Raw genomic sequence first — 21300 nt, forward strand, 5'->3', positions numbered from 1 at the left:
AAGCTTCTTTGTTGTAATTGTATGACCGTCTGGAGTATTCAAAAGATCGAGGACTGAATCTTCTTGAAAACTGTTTTGGTGACTCTGATTTAATTCCGATCCTAAGGAAATCAGAAATGGGAAGGAAAAAAGTTGTAAAATGCGAACTAGCATTTTCCTGTCGTGGTATCACTCCTAAATATTCTTATCTTATTTGGGCGCTGATTATGTAATATACCAGAAATAGCGATGAAACTTCGAATTAGGTCAATTGCAAAACAAAGACGCATGCATTTCTGAAAGACTTTAAGAGCAGAGTATATAGGTTTAAAAGATACATTCGGAATATCAAATTTTGACCTACTGGAGGGAACAATTTTCCTAAAAAGTTCCACATTCAAATATCTATGTTAAATACTTATTTTCTAATTATGTCTAAATTTTGTTATTTGCAACTTTTATTCAAACCTAAAAAATTACCAGAACAGTTTTTTTTCTTTGATAAAACACTAAATTTTTTTCTTCAAGAATTTAGTTAAGAATACCTTCATGACCCTTTCATAAAAAATAATAAGTTTTAATGGGTTGTGATCTAAGAAATAATTAAAGGCAGGATACTTACAGGAGCACCCCTACCCTAGGTTAAAATTTCAGGGGGAAAAAATCCAAAAATTGAGGAAAGCTGTTATTAACAATCTACTTTATATTTATGCACAATTTTTCATCAAATAGAATACATGTAGTTTTATCGGTACCTTTAAAATCTCTGCATGATTATCAACGTGTACAGATTTGGAGTCATTGCTCGAATCTGGTGCCACATTTTTAAAGTTTCAATTTTTATTACGTTTTCAAAGACGTAAACTTTATAAACCTATATAACAATTAATTTGTGGGCTTAAAACAAAATGTATAGTTAATGACAAATTGAGTACTGAAACATCCTGGCTAGTCACATGACATTATGTTTCCTCATCACATGACAAAAACAGCCCAGCCAATAGTATAATGGTAAAAAAACACACTTGAAAAGCAAAAAGGTGATGCACAAAAAGTAAAAAAGAAAGGAAACATACAACCGACAGCATGTTTATTTCTAAAGATTAAAATTATTCTCGGTCTAATAGGTCAAATCCTTATTTATAAAAAAAAAATGTCCCTTTGCGGCTCTTCAACGCAGATGTTGTCGTCTCATTATGAACAATTTTTTTTGTTAAACAAACATTCTGAAGTAACTGCGCAAAAATTAATTTGAATAACAACACCTTTTTTTTATTAATAAATGGATGAAAGCATTATATTTTTAAATCTTAAGGTTTTTTTTTAGTTTAAGTAGCTGGAATACAAGTATTGATTAATAATATGTTGTTAGATTTTTTCACTCATATGAAGACGCTAGTAGCTAAATTAAAGTAGCCTGTAAAAAAATTTTTTTTTGTAAAACTGGTAATTTGACAAAACATTATTTGGAAACTGTCAATCACTTAATTTTCGGGACATATCTTATTTTTTGCGAAATAAACATTAACACTTTATTACCAAGACAAAATTTTCACGAATTGTGATTTCTGCTCTATAAAATTATATTCTTTAAGAATACTTTTATACTTACGCAAGAATGATACATGTACTTTAGCGAAGATATTGTCTCATGAAATTACCCGAAAATAAAGTGCTCGTGAATAAAGAGTGAATTACAGTAAATCTTATCTATTTTTATGTCATCGAAGTTGAAGATTCGGGGTATGTTGTATTTTTTTACCTGTCCGTCCGTCTGTCTGTTTTTCTATTTGTGTGTAAAAAAACTTTAGCATTGTTTTTTTTTACTTTTGACTAGGTAGGGCTTTGGGTTTCCATATTTGCACGCTTTTTCCTCGAGACAAGACCTGTCTTTCGGTACCACGAAATTTGACCTCTTGACTTGGAGGTTTGACACAAAGAATACCAAACATTATCCTTGGCCATAACAGTAGGTACCAGGACTTTTATACTTTAAATGTATTTCTAATGGGACAAGACTTTTCAAAAAGTGTAAGGATTTTTTACTTATTGACTTTGACCTTAGAGTTTGACCCTCTTGGAAAAAAAATTTAATCTTGGCCGTAACTTTTGAAAGGGTACATGAAGAATTAGTGCTTTTATATTTCACAGATGTGTTCATTGTAAGAAGATTTTCCTGACATAAAAAGTTTGACACCAAAATTTTGACCTTTTGACCTTGATCTTAGAGTTTGACCCACTGTAAAATTTTAAGCCATAACTTTTAATTGTTATTACTACAAATATTTAATTTTTAGTGATAATGTGTATCCGTTGCAGGGATGGGGTAATTGAAAAAAGTAATTGTAATTGGCTGTAATTAATTACATTTTTTGAAGTAATTGCAAGTAATTTTTATTGAACATTTTTTCAATTACATGTAATTGTAATTTAATTAATTACACTGAATAAATACCATGGAATTTCAATGTACTTTTTCAATTACATTCAATTACTTTATATGATACACATGTACATGATTATTCAAATGCCAAAATATACTGAATCACCACTACCTCCCCACTTTTACTACGTTTTTTTATTGCAAAAGAAAATCTAATATCCTTCAATCTTTACAGATTGAAGTTAAGCCATTTCTATTTAATATACAATTTTATAAAAAAAAATTTTTTTTTCATGTTTATCTGAATTTTGCACCACCCTTCCTATTATTATTCAGCTATGAAATACACATTTATTATATTTCAATCTTAAGTTTGTTGCTTGGTCACAACAGAATATGTGTGTCAAGAAAAATAGAAAAAGGAATGTGTGTCATTAATTAAGTTCTCTCTTGTTGATAAGAGATAATTGTCCTGCAGCCATCACAGGTGTAAATTGCAATCAAAACAAATCAACTCCTCTATAAAAAGAGGTATTCATTCCATGATTAATAAGACAAAGCCAACGCATGGGGATAATTATTTCAATTTCAAATGCTTTGCTAGTTTGAGAAAGAAACACCTTCAATTTGATAATTATTTTAATGTTAACAGAATTTTAAAAGATGAATTTTGTAGGTTAATATATTTTGTCTGTACAAATATTATTTATGAAGTATCTTTATTCTGCAGAAATAGCAATATCAGGAGTTTTAGATTAACTTCAAAAGAAATATTTAATTTGAGGGTTTACAGTTGTGACATATTACACTGTATTGAAATCCCACAATGTAATATTAATCAAATATCATATCACATGCAGTTTGTGTACATGTAGGGTTTGTGTGAGGAAACATGTTTAAAAAATTGTGATAAGTAGTTCTTCAGTGTTTTGTTAATAAAAGTTAAAATTTAAATCACAAGTATACAAATGGCTTTACCATACTATTTCTTGATATTTTTGTGCAGCGATCTGCTTTATGATCCCTCTTCTGTATAATACAAAAAATTGACAAGGATTATAGGATTTTCCAAAAAAATTGAAATGTAATTTGTAATTTAATTAATTACTTTTGTAAAGTAATTGTAATTTAATTAATTACATGATATAGAAAGCCGGTAATTTAATTATAATTTAATTGAAGAAAAAGTCAAAGTAATTGTAATTTAATTAATTACTTTTTAAAGTAATTGACCCCATCCCTGATCCGTTGTGACAAAACCTTTCTCTTTTGATATCAACAATTTTGTCATTTTGATCCATACTAATGGTGGTACATTTATGCCATCTACATAACTTTTTGTTAACATAGTCAAACTCCAAGATCAAGTATGTATGGTTGCATATTTATGCCAACCACATAATTTTTTGTTAACATAGCATACCATGTCAAATAAAGATAACTATCTCGTCAAGTCATGATATCTTTGTGGTTTGTCGACAAACATCAACTTTATATCTTGTGCATACTTGATCTTGGACCACAAAATTCTGTTGCACACTTTAATAATCAATTTTCCATCCGGAAAATGAAGTTTTCCCATTTATATCACTATATATCAGTCCTGAGCTAGAACCTGACGTTTTCACAAAAACATCATCCCCTTTATTTACATGGGCCACCACACAACCCGTGACCTGCGTCCAAGTGTTTGGAGCAGTGTGAGTATGCACTATTCCCCACTCTTCTGAATTTATCATGAGTTGTGTGGAGTGATAACTTCCGCCGCCATTCATAAAATTCCACATGAATACATACACCCCTGTCTCTGGAGCTATAAAAACTCCAGTTGAAGGATGATACCCATTACCAATATTGGTTCTAACGTGGTCAAAAATAAGAACATGATGAGGCGTTGCTACATTGGCAGGGAGGTTGGCAGACATGTACGCGTAGAAGGCAACCACTGGACCAGGTGCTATTACATCTGGGGATAACAACCTATCTATAAAAGATGAAATTACAATAGTTTAATATATTTAGTCGGAGATGTTATCTTGAGGTAGTCCATTTTCTCATCTAAATGACGTATGCATCATAGATTTTTCCATTTAGCTTTTAAATTAAGAAATGAAAAAATTGCGATTCAATCTTTGTATGCCCTATCTTTATATCTGTATTTATGTCTCACAATGTAATATTTATAGAAGCGCCATACCACAAAATTCTAATTTTTCTTTTTAACATGTTAGAAAATTGTGATTATAAGTATATATTAACAAAATAATAATAAAATAAAAAAAAAATAAGAAACTCTACAAGGTACCTTTTTAAATATTGAATAATAGGAACGTCAGATGTTCTTAAACACAAAAAACCAACATACCGAAAGTTTTGACCAGAAATAAAATTATGAAAATGCTATTATTATTAAAGAAAAAGTTAAGAAGAGAAATTAACATAAAGATAGCTTTAGCTGGAATTTCTCATAAATTTGATATAGAGGTAGCAAGAAGTATTGCCAGGCGCCATGACATCACAAAAAAGGTTCTTTAGTAATTGGAGTTTTTGACTTATATTAAAAATAAAATTAAAGAACTTTAACTTTAAAACTACGTTGCGTGTAACCATATTTTTTATTTGAAAAGGTATAATTGCTTCCTTGATATACCTTTATAAACAAATAAATACTAGTATTTAATGAAATATTTGTGTTTACCTTTTCTTTCATATTTCTTATGTTCTTTGGATTGAAGACTTTGTACATCTTTATTTTTGGAAACCCTAACTTCCTCCTTTATGGAAGACACATTAGACATTGCTATTTCGTCGGTAAGTTTATGAATGTGATTCACGTTTTCTTCTTGTTTAAGAATAAAATTGTCGGACGGGCTTTCATGTGAATTAACAGAAGAAAAACTTTGCTGCAAATCCGAAATAATCCTCTCTTGTTCGGTTATTTTCTTCTCTAGGTTTTGAATGCGATAGTCCTGATTTTTTAGAGTAAGTTCAAAATCCTTTCTGAGTTTTGTAATCTGTGCCTCATTGTCCTTTTGAAAAGTCGTAAGAAGAGTTCTGAGCTGTTGCATTGTAATTGTTTGATCGTCTGGAAATTCCGTTGGATTCAAAACATCGAAATTTGGATCTTCCTGAAAAATGTTAGGATTTCTTTGATAAAATTTTGATCCTGAACATCCCGAATGTAACAGAAACTGGAGAAGACAAAGTTGTAAAATGCGACTTGGCATTTTATCTGGTGTTGGTTTAGCACTGACGTTTTCTTATCTTATGGTATGATTGTTTGGTAGACTAGAAAGGTCATAATGAAATCCAATAGCAACTTCTCGGGCTTTTCCGACTAGCGGAAAACGACCTCGAATGTATATGGTAGACGCCATGACAACCCTCCTTTTTCACGATCTTTGAAATAAATGCATTCAATGTAATGATATTACCTAAAATATACTACAGAAGGCACTTCTAACTCCTTCTATCCTACATTTGACTAAACAGAAAATGTATAAAATTTTAACATGATGTTAATACATTTGAGATTTACGGAAAGGTGAAGCGATTGAATGAAATCTAGGCCACCTGCAAGAGAAAGACGTATACAGATCTCGATGTCATTTGAACTGATAAAGAACATTTGCGTCCTTCCATGGTTATAAAGAACTGTGACAAAATAGACATTGAGAAATTTCATACATTACGGTATTGTACAATAATTTAACATTTCTGTAAAGAGACTCAGATTCGGTTAAATTTATTCTCATTGATGTTGATATCAGAATTTGCTAATAACTTGAGGATTTAATTTCCCTCATCAAATGATCCAGTCCTATATAAAATTAACCCCAGTGATACAGTACTAATCCACACAACAAAGAACTATCTGCGGTATATTGCATATATTTGCCCCCACAAAAGTCAAATTTTGAAAACTTCCTGAAATGTGCTGAATTCAATAAATTGTATAAGAAATATAAATTAACAGAAAATATTATAGTGTCAAAGCAGTGTATTCACAATTTTTATTTTTATGACGTCACAAACTAGTCCGATTTTTTATCCTTTTTCAGAAAGAGGACAAAATGGACAAAATTTCAACAATTTTAGCTTTAAAATTTATGGAGCGCAAGTTTGTTCAGGAACAATATTGACATATTTCATTGATATTATCATTCTACACATTATATCAAAATATTGATCCTGAACACACATGCGCTCGGTGACTTTTACTCAAAATATCGACGAAATATGAACATTTTTCTGTAAAATTCATAAAAAACTGAAATTTACATCATGTTTGTGACGTCATTATGTGCATATGGCGTCATTACTTATGAAAATATTCAGTGCTTTGAAGTCAGCATATACTCCCTTGTTTAAGAACTTAATTAAATATATATCCATCAAAGTTTGTTTTGGGGGGCAAATATTGGTTATTACCGAATAAAGTTCTTTTGATAAATAATATTGCTTTTGTATACTAGTAATTTGAGAAAGAGAATTGAAGAAAAAGTCTTCTTTGTCAGTCCACATAAATTGTATGACGTCAAAACATTTCGACATGCGATGTCAAAATCATGCTTGGATTCTAGCAAAATGAAGAAAGCGACAATTCTTCGAAATGTCGGTGAAAATACTTTTTAAAAATAATTTAATTGTTTTAGGACGCGATGCATTACCTATCATACAATTTGTTAAACCGCATGCATTTATAATTATGCCTTTACAGTGTTTTTTAAATGTCGGAATATCTGGTAAAAAAGAAATAAATCGCCTATGATTGTTTTGGTAAAATAATAAATTTAAGTTTACTTAAAAATTTTTATTGTAATCAATAAGTGTCCTCCTTGAATGTGAAAGTCTGAAATACTGTATAGCTGTGCTTTGTAATGTTAATTTTGTTCCATGTCTTACCGTGGTAGGAGAGGCAGAGATTGACCAATCAAAATCTGACCAATTAAAATCTAACAAATGAAATTCTGACCATGCGGTGCGTTACTCTGCCTTTTCTCCCATCTACAGCCTTGGAGGACGGACGTTGTTTCAAAGTTTGTTATTTATTTTATCAAGATTTTGGTGAGTAAATTTATTTCATTATGTCTTCTATGAGTAAAACTTCAGTTGTCATTCTTGGACACTCAATTGTGCGTCGTTTTCATGAATTCTTGAAATATGGTGACATTAGGTATTCTGCGAGCCTTGGTCTGGGAGAAACGCATTCCGTTCTGTACAGGGGTGTGGGTGGAAGAAAGGTTCGTGATGTAATATCTAAGGATATGGAGAGCGTATTTGCTTTAGGTCCAGATGTAGTTGTTCTAATGATTGGGGAGAACGAAATTAGTCCTAGTACCGACGCTACTTTGTTAGCTGCAGAAATTGAATCTGTGGTATCGGTAATGCATCGCCGCTATAAAGTTGCAAAAATAATTGTTTGTAAATTATTGCCACGATTTGGTGTTCGTTTTGGGTACAATAATATTGCAGACAAAGTAAACGCAATATTGAGAGATGCATTGCCAGCACTGGGTTACTGCGTATTTTGGGAACATGGGAATTATTTCGTTTCTCCCCGTGAAGGAGACTGCAGTCGTAAATTTGTTCACGACGGAGTTCATCTGAACAGTCAGGGGAATGTTCATTTATATAGGAGTATAAGGGGAGCTTTAATTTCAGCGAGAAAATAGATATATACATCTAAGTCATAAAAGTTTGTCACCATTTTGTTACTTTTATTGTTCGTCAATTTTTCAGATAGATATTCTTTGAAATTATACAACATTTTGTTATTTTAACAGTACGATAGGCATTTAGGATGTCTAATAATGTAAAACGGATTTATCCTTTTTCTGTGAAGAAAATTCGGTTGGAAAAAGTATCAGCAAATTTGATTGTTTCGTTGTTGGTTTAATTTTTACAGTACTTTAGGCAGATACTAAGTACAAGTTTCAGGCAGTTTTTTGGTACTTGCCAAGTTTCAACCCATTTGGGTTTTTTCATTTTGGTTTCGGCTTTTACCATGCAGATGGCGATTTTTTCCATCGTTTTTCTATTTGATATCTAGGAATGTATTTTAAAGCATTCCAGATTTATCCTTTTTCTGTGAAGTAAATTCGTTGGAAGAATGTCTGCCAATTAGTTTGTTTCGGTATTAGTTGATTACTAAAATATTGTGAATTTTTACAGTACCTTAGGCAAGTCCTAAGTACAAGTTTCAGGCAGTCTTTTGTACTTGCCAAGTTTAAACCCTTTCGGGTTTTTTCATTTTAGTTTCAGCTTTTACCATGCATATGGCGATTTTTTCCATCGGTTTTTATTTGATGTCTATGAATGTATTTCAATGCATTCCAGATCGACTTATCCTTTTTCTGTGAAGGAAAATCGTTGGAAATTGTCTGCCAATTCGTTTGTTTCGGTATTCGCTGATTACTAAAATATTGTGAATTTTTACAGTACTTTAGGCAATTCAAGTCCTAAGTACAAGTTTCAGGCAGTCTTTTGTACTTGCCAAGTTTAAACCCTTTCGGGTTTTTTCATTTTAGTTTCAGCTTTTACCATGCATATGGCGATTTTTTCCATCGGTTTTTATTTGATGTCTATGAATGTATTTCAATGCATTCCAGATTGACTTATCCTTTTTCTGTGAAGGAAAATCGTTGGAAATTGTCTGCCAATTCGTTTGTTTCGGTATGAGTTGATTACTAAAATATTGTGAAATTCTACAGTACTTTAGGCAAGTCCTAAGTACAAGTTTCAGGCAGTCTTTTGTACTTGCCAAGTTTGTACCCATGCGGGTCTTTTCATTTTAGTTTCAACTTTTACCCCGGCGATTTATTTTCCATCGCTTGTTTATTTGATAAGTCTAGAAGTGCATGTTGATGCCTTCCAGATTTATCCTTTTTCTGTATAAAAAGAAAACAATTTGTTGGAAAAATATCTGCCAATTTGTTTGTTTCGGTATTAGTTGATTACTAAAATATTGTGAATTTTTACAGTACTTTAGGCAAGTCCTAGGTACAAGTTTCAGGCAGTATTTTGTACTTGACATTTAGCCGTTTTGGTTTTTTAATTCATGTTAGGCCCACTTTTACCTTGATGATTTTTATATCGATTTCACTTCAAGTTGATTTACCTAATCATGTTCGATTCAATGGTCCAGATTATGGAGGAATTAAAATAATGAAAAAAAATAATAATAATAAAAAATTAAAAAAAAAAAAAAAAAAAAAAAATCCGCATTTCATTTTTGAAGGTACAAGTTTACTGTTTGTATTTGCTATCCCCTTTATATGATATTGAGTCTTGTACAAATAGTTGTTTTTCATTATTCATTTATTAAGGTTTTATTGTTCTGCAACTGCGCTTAGATACATTACAAGCCCTTCAAGTACCTCGTTTGTAGTAGTGATGAAAACAATTAACAAGAGCCGAACAGGTTGTTATCTGTGGGAAAGGCACTACAGCCTTCTTGGGAATTTGACACGGTGCGAGGGGTGTCGGCTTCAAAGGTGGTGATTTATAACTTATGTCAACTTTTCGTTTTATGTGGCTGATAGTTCTTACTGATCAGCATCGGCTTAGTGATGTTGACTAATGGCTTTTGCAGTCGCACAATGGGTGCTTTTATTGGCTTACGGCAATTCGGGAATTACAGATCTGTTCCAAAACACTTTTGGTTCTACTATTTACTCTATTTCCGGAAAATTTTTGTCAACAACTGTAGGTGATACAGGGTGTTTTATCGAAAAGCGGCAGAATCAATGAAGTAAAAAATTAATTGTAAGAAAAGGTTCATCACTTTCTAGTTTGTTGTATTAGATTTACACATTGTACTGAGCGATGAAAGTGGTTATATAATGTAATGTTAAATATCAATATGCTCAAATACGTTGTCATGTAGGCTAACTGACTCTGACGTTGGGGCCTACACTGGCTACAGTGAGGTCTTACAATTCTTGTTCATTGTCAATTAAGGCCGAAGCCTTTTACAGTTTATATTTATACATAACATAATATATTGGACACATACTTCTTCCTTAATTTTAAATTTATATAGGTATATATTTACCAGCATTATGCCAGGCAAAAGGAATAAAGCCCAACAGTCCAAAACAAGTCAGGTGAAAAGACCACGACGTGCACATAACGGAACTGGAAAGTCCACTACCAATGATGCTGTGGCTGTCGATACAAGCACTCAACCCCTTGATGTTCCTCCTGAAGCCTTGGCTGCATTAACCCAAACCATAACAAAGGCAGTCACGGAGAAGGTGTTAGCAGAGATAAAACCATTACTGCAACATCAGGGGAGTATCTCTGTTCATAATATGGGGGGAGAAAGGGGAAATAATGCTTCCACTACATCAAGCAATAGTTTAACAGCAGGTCCTTCTGGGGCAGTTTGTCAAATAACAAATAAGTCAGTAGATGCAAGTATCTCAGGATTGGTATCAGGCGCTGTAATCGAACACAGTTCACAGATTGTAGGTACTGAACTTCCACCTGCAGCAAATGTCGGTAAGAAATCAGGTTTTGTAAGCTCATCAGTACCGATAGAGGCAACTGTTTCTGACAAAATAAAATCTAAAATTTGGTCAAAACAATATGTTGATATGGCTCTGTTGTTAAAAAAGGAAAAGGGGAAAAGTAAGTATTCTATCAAGGTAGAGGAACAGGATCAGACAGGTAAGGTGGTAATCCACAATATGCGATCCACAGATGACGACGAAGTTAGGGATGGTTCGTTATCCCTGCATGACTGGGTAACTGCGTGGAATAGGTATGTGACAATATATTGCATTAAAGATACACTTGCACAGCCAAAGCTTGCAAAACACATGGAATCAGTAAGGCAAATTGCAGAGGAAAAGGGGGACTGGAGAAAATATGATAAGGAGTTCAGGGAACTCATAGAACAAGGTGAGGTAGAATGGGGTGATGTCCATATGGAGATATATGTTAATGCTCGCCTCAAACAATCAGAAAAGAAGTCAAGCAAAATAACACCAGACTGTTCGTCATTTGGTGCGTATGAGGAAGTCCCTCAGGGGTCATGCTTTGCCTATCACAAAGCTGGAAGGTATTGTAGGCTTGGTTCATCATGCAAATTCCAGCACAGATGTTATAACTGTGGTGGCTTCCATCCAATCTACATATGTAAAAAACCAATTCAACGGCCATTTCGTTTCTTGGACAAATCCAGAACCCAAAAACCATTTCAAGGAAATGGCACATCAACCAACACAGGTAATGCTAAATTCTCAAAGCCAACCTATCCCACAAAAGGGTCCAACTCCAGTAAATCCCAGTAGATTAGAGTACTGGTTGGTGGGGTATGACAAGGTAGAAACAGAATTTTTAGTTAATGGTTTTTTGATATGGGTTCCACATTGGTTACACAGGGGAAAGTAGAAATACTCTTTCAAAAAATTTAAAACCGGCACTGGACTTACCAGAAGTTATTAGCAAAAAGTTAGAAAAGGAGATAAATTTGGGTAGAATTATGGGTCCTTTCAAAGAGAAACCACTGCCAATTTTAAATTGTTCCCCTTTAGGTCTAGTTAGTAAGAAAACAGAGGGTGAGTACCGTATGATCCATCATTTGTCATATCCGGAAGGTGAGTCTGTCAATGATGGCATACCCGAGGAAGAGTCATTTGTTCAATACTCTTCTGTAGAGGATGCTATTCAAAACATTAAGCAGTGTGGGAAAGGATCATATTGTTGCAAAACAGATATTTCTAATGCATTTCGAATTATCAACCTACATGCATCACAGTTTGAATACTTTGGTTTCACTTGGCAAGGTCATTGGTATTTTGACACGTCTTCAGATGGGTTGCAGTTCATCCTGTTGTATATTGGAAAGGTTTAGTACAGCACTTCAGTGGATTGCACAAGAAAAATTAGGAATTAAATTTATGACTCATGTATTAGATGATTTTCTAATTGTTGACAAATCTGCGACAGAGTGCCACAAAAAACTTGTGGCATTTTTTAACAGTTTGCGCCGACATAGGTGTACCTATAAAAAGTATAATGTATTTGGTTAGAGAGTTAGTGCTAATTTGTTTGCAGTCTAACATTTTGTTTAAAGCTAGGCATCTGGGTACCAAGGAAAATATTCTATGTGACTGCTTGTCTCGTTTGAAGGTGCAGCAGTTCCATCAACTTGCTCCTTGGATGGACAAAGAACCAACGGTGATTCCCAATCTGCCAACATTACCTCCTTAGAACCAGTCTTGAGGAACCTGTTGACTTCAACATTGGCACCAGCTTCCACTCAAGCATATAAACGGGCATGGTCTATTTATAGAAATTTTGCAAACAAATTTGATATGAGTAATGATCTTCCGTTGTCTCAGGAAACTTTGGCTTTGTTTATCTCTTATTTATTTGCTGAAGGTTAGGCAGCCTCCTCTATCGTGTCATTTATTTCATCAATAGCATATATACATAAAATTAATAATTTGCCTGACAATACATCATGCTTTCTCATTCAGAAACTATTAAGTTCCTGTCGCAAATCAAGACCTTCAATGGATATTCGTTTACCCATAACCATAGTAGTTCTGCCTAAAATTTGTGATGCTTTAGAACATACAATATCGAACATATATAAAAGGGCATTATTTCAAACAATGTTTTTATTGGCTTTTCATGGCTTCCTCAGAATAGGAGAGATAACATCAGTTGGCACTGCTAATAAGGTTTTACAAGTTTCACAGATTACTTTTCAAAAAAGTAAAGTTTTGATTCACTTTCAAAATTATAAACATTCTGATGGTAAAGTTTTTACTCTTACAATTAATTCTTGCAACTCTTTAAAATATTGTCCAGTGGGGGCATTAGAACACTACATTAAGATGAGAGGGAGGACCGATGGGCCCCTTTTTTGCTACCCCCAAAACACTGCAGTCACAAGGCAAGAATTTTCAAACATATTAAAGCAAAGCCTCATGTTTTGTAATTTGGATGTCAATAGATTCAAAGAACATTCCTTTTGAATCGGAATGGCCTCTTACTGTGCATCACGAGGGATGAGCGATAGTCAGATTAGATTCCTGGGTAGATGGAAATCGGATGCATTTAAATATTACATAAGACATGTGACACCATGTTGATATATGCTTGAGTGGAAGTGGATCCTCGGAGCAGATTTGTTTTGTTATTTGTGTAGGATCTCGACTTTGAAGTGATTTTCAAGAGTATTAACGTATGGGGGCATATGTTTATCCCTCATCCAGAACAATAGTGCCTAAGTCATTTGTTAATACTTAGGCTGGTAGGTGACAAGATCGCGTGCATATAAACATTTAAAATGGTGCGGAAGCTTACAGTGTGAAATATTTTCCAATATGGGGGCATATGTCTATCCCTCATCTAAAACATTGCTCGAGACAGTCCTTAAATGAATACCACATACATGTGAACTTAGTAAAAAACAGCGAATAAGATGATGATTTGCGACTATAAGGGCATTTGTTTATCCCTTATCGGACATTCTACATAGTGATTCGTTAATACTTGGGACCCACAGACATAATACACTAGGAATAGTAAACTCATTTGGTTGTGATGGGGGCATATGTTTATCCCTCATAAGACACTTGTGAATTCAAATTGTTGTTTTATTGCATTACGGGACATATGTTTATTCCCATGTTTGTAAATTTTACTCACTTTTGGTATGATTTATGTTTGAGGTGTGTTGCCATTTATTTTTCCTTTATGGGTCTGAACTTTCCCTAATTCGGTCAAGTCAGTGGCGTTTTCAGACCCATTTTCATGATTTTTCTGTTAAATCTAAGTGGTAATTACTGTAAATTTGGATTATCTCCCTTTACAAAATTGGTTTTATTTCTCATCTTGATATCTTGTGTCTGCTAAAAATTATATGTCATTATTAATAATACTTTTGAGAATTTCAAACAAATTATTAAACGTCACAAAGGTGGCAACACACGACAAACTGTTTTACAGACTTTTTACTCATTGAAGGAGGATAACATAAGGTGTTCTAGCTTTGAAAGGATTATGGAAAGAAATTAACCAGTTGATGGGTAACCGGGGTATCAAAATACTTATTGCATTAAAATAAATAAATTTAAGTTTACTTAAAAATTTTTATTGTAATCAATAAGTGTCCTCCTTGAATGTGAAAGTCTGAAATACTGTATAGCTGTGCTTTGTAATGTTAATTTTGTTCCATGTCTTACCGTGGTAGGAGAGGCAGAGATTGACCAATCAAAATCTGACCAATTAAAATCTAACAAATGAAATTCTGACCATGCGGTGCGTTACTCTGCCTTTTCTCCCATCTACAGCCTTGGAGGACGGACGTTGTTTCAAAGTTTGTTATTTACCTCCTGCCGCCCCGCCTCCGCCATTTCTTTGTTGTTTAAATTTATGTTTTAGCGTTTTCAGACCCATTTTCATGATTTTTCTGTTAAATCTAAGTGGTAATTACTGTAAATTTGGATTATCTCCCTTTACAAAATTGGTTTTATTTCTCATCTTGATATCTTGTGTCTGCTAAAAATTATATGTCATTATTAATAATACTTTTGAGAATTTCAAACAAATTATTAAACGTCACAAAGGTGGCAACACACGACAAACTGTTTTACAGACTTTTTACTCATTGAAGGAGGATAACATAAGGTGTTCTAGCTTTGAAAGGATTATGGAAAGAAATTAACCAGTTGATGGGTAACCGGGGTATCAAAATACTTATTGCATTAAAATAAAAACAGTTATGGAATGGGAACTCGGGAAATAGCAAATTAATGGTTCCCCTCGGAAGGAAACTATTTACCTGGGCGGCTTCGCCGCCTCGGGAAATAATTTCCTCCCTCGGGTAACCATAAATTTGCTATTTCCCTCGTACCCATTCCATAACTGTATAATATAATATGCCAGAAATAGCGACGTAACCTCGAGTTAGGTCAATTGCAAAAGAAAGACGTATACATTTCTCAAAGACTTTAAGAGCAGAGTATATGGGCCATTTTCAAAAAAAGTCCACTTTTTTGTCTTTTGATCAGAATAATAGGAAAACATCTTTTAGAGTGAAATTTTTTTTTCCCGTTGGTTAATATACATGGTCATATAGCTTATAAGTAATTTTATGATCACCTCCCAGGTGTTTTATAAAAAATATTCTCTGCATTCCGAGTAAAATTTAACAGTAAAACATTGTCACATTAACAAAGATTTTATAACGTGCTTATTTAAATGATAGGGAAAATATTACCCTGTGAAGATATGTACAAATTTTGCACCTCATTTTAATTGAATTCATTTACAGATTAATTTAATATGATTGTTTTACTTATGCCGCCCACTAAATACTAGTATCGTGCATTTAACATTCAGGAAGTGACATGTCCCACCAGTTTATGTCATTCCTGTTATCAGAAAGAAAATGTTAAAATAAAAGTTATCTCACTTTCCTAGGAACTGTTTTCATGATCCACAATATATCATCATTTTCTGTTGTCTCAAGTTTATGAGCGCCATGATTTGAAAGTGAGTAAAGGAAGGGTTCAAATGTCGATAAGTTTGTCTTATTGGTAGAGTATAATGAAAATATGTCCTATCTGTTACCTTCATAATATGCAAATACTCTTTAAATTGTTTATTCTGCTAAAACAATCAGATTTACTAAGTTATAAAGAAACTGTTTCAATGTCTTGATGATGCAAAAAGAGTACATTATACTAAATAACCGGTGATTTATATGAGAAATGTCCATCCTGTTACTGTCATTCCTGTTACCATTAATATGGTAACAGTAAGGAAAACTGGACTTCATATCTTGAGTTTTAACAATAAAAACAAATACTTTTATTTTTCTAAGTAATATAAGTTTAATAACACATGTTAAAAAACTTCATAAATCATATTGAAATAAGTTAGTGCTTCAAATTGTGCCATTATAACTTAAACATGCACTCTTGTAACAGAATGGACAAAAATTGTAACAGGAGGGACAAATTATCTTGGTATTTATATACCTATTTAAGTTTCATCATTTGTTTTTCTTAAAATTATGAAAAATTCTTAGTTTTGCAACAGCATAGCGTACCTTTAATAAACAAAAATTGAACTGATAAATATTTTAATAGCACTTTAGAATTAAATTTCATAACAGGATGGACATAAATGTCTTTTATTGTCTCAAATTTGCCAGATTTGACAAAATCATTTTTTTATTCTACATTTATTTCTCTTTTCCTAACCAATAAAGTTAAAAAAAGTCAATTTTTATTTAAAATGTAGATTTCATTGTCCATCCTGTTACACTGTTTTGTCCATCCTGTTACTGTTTTGTCCTTCCTGTTACCCGAGTCCTTACTGTTACCAGTATATTTTCCTAGTTTAAATTGCTTTGGCAGAGCACCTGTTTAAATAACTTTCTGTAACTGTTTATTCTAATCACAAAAATAATGTACAAGAATGTTTTTTTCAACTATAGCATATAAACATTCCGCAATAAGGCTTTTCATGAAGAAAAACCCGTAGATTTTGCTTCTGTTTGGTATATGGTAGTTTGACATGCTTTTAAACGCTCATATATTAGATGAATGTCAAACATCTTGGCATTCAATGATAATTTTTTCATTTATTAACGGTATACAAAAGATAATTTGATGAAAATTTTGAAATAGAGTTTTACAGCTCTTTTTATGAAAGTAACAGGAAGGACATTAAAGTTTAAATGACTAAGATAAAATGTCAATATTTTTTAAAAGAAATATTTTCTTTTATGCAATGCAGTGGATTTTAGTAGTTTATTACTATATTATTCAAATAAAGTTGAAAAAATCATAGTAAAACCACTTTCATTTTTCAAAATATGTCATTCAAAAAATAGACTTTTTTTGAAAATGACCCATATAGGTTTAAAAGATACATTCGGAATATCGAAGTTTGACCTACTGGAGAGAACAATTTTTCAGAAAAATTCCATATATAAATACCGGTATCTTTGTGTAAAACTTATTTTCTAATGTCTAAATTTTATTATTTGCAACTTTTATTTAAACCTAAAGAACTACTAGAACAGTATTTTCTTTGATAAACTCTAATTTTTTCACGAATTTAGTTAAGGATACATTTATGACCCCTTCATAAGAAATAATAAGTTTTAATAGGTTGTGATCTAAGGAATAAATTGAGACAGGATACTCATAGGAGCACACCTACCCTAGGTTTAAATTTCAGGAAAAAAAACCCCAAAAATTAAGGAAAGCTGTTATTAGCAATCTACTTTATATTTATGCACCATTTTTCATCAAATAGAATACATGTAGCTCTATCGGTACCTGTAAAATCTCTCATCATCGTGTACAGATTTGGAGTCTTGGCTCGAATCTGGTGCCACACTTTTAAAGTTTCAATTTTTACGTTTTCAAAGACGTTAATTTTAAAAAACCTATATAACAATTAATTTTTGGGCTTAAAACAAAATACATAGTTAATGACAAATTGAAAACTGAAACATCCGGGCTAGTCACATGACATAATGTTTCCTCATCACATGACAAAAACAGCCCAGCCAATAGTATAATGGTAAAAAACACACTTGAAAAGCAAAAAGGTGATGCACAAAAAGTAAAAAAGAAAGGAAACATACAGCCTAAAGCATGCTTATTTCTAAAGATTGAAACCGATCTTAGCCCAATTTGTCAAATCCTTATTCACAAAGAACTGCTCTTTTACGGCTCTTGTCGTCTCAGTATGAACAATTTTTGTTATGTTAAACAAACATTTTGAGTACTTGCGCAAATATTAATTTGAACAACAACACCTTTTTTTTATTAATAAATAGATGAAAATACTTTATTTTATAATCTAAAGGTGTTTTTTAAGTTTAAGCACATGTAGCTAGAATACTGATCGATTGAATTTTAATCAACGTCCCTCTCGATTCTCTAATTTGACAAAACATTATTTGGAAACTGTCAATCACTTAATTTTCGGGACATATCTTATTTTTGCGAAATAAACATTAACTCTGAATAAGCGAGACAAAATTTTCACGAATTTTGATTTTTGCTCTATAAAATTATATTCTTTAAGAATACTTTTTTAGTTACGCAAGAATGATACATGTACTTTAGCAAAGATATTGTCTCGTGAAATTACCCGAAAATAAAGTTCTCGTGAATAAGGAGTGAATTACAGTAAATCTTATCTATTTTTCTGCAATCGAAGTTGAAGATTTGGGGGTATGTTGTTTTTTTTAACCTGTCCGTCTGCCTGTCTGTCTGTTTTTCTATTTGTGTTTAAAAAAAAAACTTTAGCATTGTTTTTTTTTACTTTTTACTAGGTAGGGCTTTTGGTTTCCATATTTACACGCTTTTTCCTTGAGACAAGACCTGTCTTTGGGTACCACGAAAGTTGACCTCTTGACTTGGAGGTTTGACACACAAGAATTCCAAACATTATCCTTGACCATATTAGTAGGTACCAAGACTTTTATACTTCAAATGTATTTCAAATGGGACAAGATTTTTCAAAAAGTGTAAGGATTTTTTACTTATTGACTTTGACCTTAGAGTTTGACCATCTTAGTAAAAACTTTTATCTTGGCCGTAACTTTTGAACGGGTACATGAAGAACTAGGGTTTTTATATTTCACAGATGTATTTATTGTGAGAAGACGTTCCTCTTGACACCAAAATTTTGACCTTTTGACCTTGATCTTAGAGTTTGACCCACTGTAAAAATTTAAGCCATAACTTTTAATAATATTGTTATTACTACAAAAATGTAATTTTTAGCTATAATGTGTATTTGTTGTGACAAAACCTTTTTCTTTTGATATCAACAATTTTGTCATTTTGATCCATACATGATCTTGGAGTTTGACTAGAATTTTCAAAGCTACAACCTTCCCGATAAATTGCCATACGAGGGCATCAATGTTTCACAAAGACATATTGTTTATAACCATTTATTCAACAAGCTGAGGGTATTTTTAGGTATGTCTACCTAAAATAACAAATCACATAAAAATATCTCAATTTCATAGAAAAATGTGTTCCCACAAGACTCATATTTTCAATATATAATGCTTATTATTGAATATTTGGGATATGAATATTCAATATCAAGATATTATCATCCCCTTTATTTACATGGGCCACTACACAACCCGTGGACTGGGTCCAAGCGATTGAAGCAGCGTGACTATATATTATTCCCCACTCCTCCGAATTTATCATGAGCTGGGTAGCATGATAACTTCCACCGCCATTATGAAAATTCCATATGAATACGTAAACCCCTGTCTCGGGAGCTATAAACACTCCCGTGGAAGGATGATATCCGTTACCAATATTGGTTCTCACGTGGTCAAAGATAAGAACATGTTGAGGCGTTGCTACATTAGCTGGGAGAGTCGCAGACATGTACGCGTAGAAGGCAACCACTGGACCAGGTGCTGTTACATCTGGGGTTAACAACCTACCTGCAAGATATTTCATATGTCCATATGCATTCAGAAAGATGTGATCTTAAGATACCCTGTTTTCTTAGTTTAAAGACATACGCAACGTACATGTACATGTATTCAAACTCTACAATGTGCCTTCCCCACTAATAATTTTCAAAGATATTAATAGTACCATGAGATGTTCTTACACACAAAAAAAAAACGGCGTACATTACCGGGAGGTTTGAAGAGTTATCAAATGATTAAAATCCTAGTATTTTTTAAAAAGAAAAATACTAGCAACACATAGTTTTGAAAAATAACAAAAATATAGTTTTAGAGGGAATTTCCCATAAACTTGATTTAATAAAAGTGATGTACAGTATTGTTAAGCATCATAACATCACAAAGAGGTCCTTATATAATTGGAACTTTTAGATCAAATAGGAAATTAAAAAAATAACTCCAAAACTATGTATTTAATGTCAATAAAGAATTAAAAATATACAGACTGTTTCTACCTTTTCTTTCATAGGTCTGATGTTCTTTTGATTTAAGACTTTGTACATTTTTATCTTGGGAAGCCTTAATTTCATCCTTTATGGACGACACATTAGACATTGCGATTTCGTTGGTAGGTGTGTGATTCACGTTTTCTCCTTTTTTAAGAATAAAATTGTCTGACGGGCATTCACGGGTATTAACCGTGGAAAAATCGTGCTGCAAATCAGAAATAATTCTCTCTTGTTCGGCTATTTTCTTCTCTAGGCTTTGAATGCGATAGTCCTGATTTTTTAGAGTGAGTTCAAAATCCTTTCTGAGTTTTGTAATTTGTTCCACATTTTCCTTTTTAAAAGCTATAAGAATAGTTCTAAGCTGTTGCGTTGTAATTGTTTGATCGCCTGGAAATTCCTTTGGATTCAAAACTTCGAAAATTGGATCTTCTTGAAAAATGTCAGGATTTCTTTGATATAATATTGATCCTGAACATACTGAACATAACAGAAACTGGAGAAGATAAACTTGTAAAATGCGACTTGGCATTTTTTCTGTGGTGTTTTAGCGCTGAAGTCTTCTTATCTTATGGTATGATTGTTTGGTATACGAGAAAATAATATCATAATGAAGTCTAGGTCACCTGCAAGAGAACGTCGTGTCAATTTAATTGATAAAGAACATTGGATTCTTCCCTGGAAATAGAGCATTGTGACAAAATAGACTTTGAACAATTTCTTTTACTGTGCAGTATGGTAATGTGATAAATGTGAAATTTCTTTAAAGAGATCAGTCGGTAAAATTCATTCTCATTGATATAAATATCATAATTTGCTTATAACTTATAAATGTAAGAATGTTCAAACTTCCTTGGGGTCTTTAAATAACATTAACATGACTCTTTAGATACATATTTTGCAGTTTTCCCTATTTCTTTTAATAAATAATCAGAGTCAATCGAAATGGAAGTTTTACCAAAGAAATAACAGTCCCATATAAAAACGATTTTATA

The 21300-nt window shown here is 32.5% G+C and overlaps 3 protein-coding genes across 3 annotated transcripts; 1 reads left to right on the forward strand and 2 right to left on the reverse strand.

The window, feature by feature from the left end:
• Positions 1-3903: 3903 nt before the first annotated feature.
• Positions 3904-5546, reverse strand: LOC134277206 (multimerin-2-like). Its single transcript, XM_062759531.1, has 2 exons — positions 5061-5546; positions 3904-4346 (listed from the first exon to the last, which is right to left on the reverse strand). Exons 1-2 carry the CDS (start codon positions 5428-5430, stop codon positions 3904-3906), a joined length of 813 nt encoding a protein of 270 aa, XP_062615515.1. The 5' UTR covers positions 5431-5546.
• A 4476-nt stretch (positions 5547-10022) lies between these two features.
• LOC134277250 (uncharacterized) lies at positions 10023-12182 on the forward strand. The gene is made up of 2 exons (XM_062759571.1): positions 10023-10129; positions 10422-12182. The coding sequence occupies exon 2, from the start codon at positions 10426-10428 to the stop codon at positions 11659-11661; it is 1236 nt and encodes a 411-aa protein (XP_062615555.1). The 5' UTR covers positions 10023-10129; positions 10422-10425; the 3' UTR covers positions 11662-12182.
• Positions 12183-19437: 7255 nt separating this feature from the next.
• Positions 19438-20862, reverse strand: LOC134277218 (uncharacterized). Its single transcript, XM_062759538.1, has 2 exons — positions 20315-20862; positions 19438-19829 (listed from the first exon to the last, which is right to left on the reverse strand). Exons 1-2 carry the CDS (start codon positions 20835-20837, stop codon positions 19438-19440), a joined length of 915 nt encoding a protein of 304 aa, XP_062615522.1. The 5' UTR covers positions 20838-20862.
• Positions 20863-21300: the final 438 nt, after the last annotated feature.

Source organism: Saccostrea cucullata, unplaced genomic scaffold (genome assembly GCF_032062105.1).
Source record: "Saccostrea cucullata isolate Sc308-1 unplaced genomic scaffold, CSIRO_AGI_Scuc_v1 ctg631, whole genome shotgun sequence".
Taxonomy (NCBI): Eukaryota; Metazoa; Mollusca; class Bivalvia; order Ostreida; family Ostreidae; genus Saccostrea; species Saccostrea cuccullata.

Bases quoted from the DNA above. Each gene is read 5' to 3' on its own strand.
- LOC134277218 (XM_062759538.1), bottom strand. From the start codon at position 20,837: ATGCCAAGTCGCATTTTACAAGTTTATCTTCTCCAGTTTCTGTTATGT. The intron at 19,830-20,314 runs GTAGAAACAGTC...AATATCTTGCAG, and splicing joins TCAGACCTATGAAAGAAAAG to GTAGGTTGTTAACCCCAGAT.
- LOC134277206 (XM_062759531.1), bottom strand. From the start codon at position 5,430: ATGCAACAGCTCAGAACTCTTCTTACGACTTTTCAAAAGGACAATGAG. The intron at 4,347-5,060 runs GTAAACACAAAT...CATCTTTTATAG, and splicing joins TAAGAAATATGAAAGAAAAG to ATAGGTTGTTATCCCCAGAT.
- LOC134277250 (XM_062759571.1), top strand. From the start codon at position 10,426: ATGCCAGGCAAAAGGAATAAAGCCCAACAGTCCAAAACAAGTCAGGTG.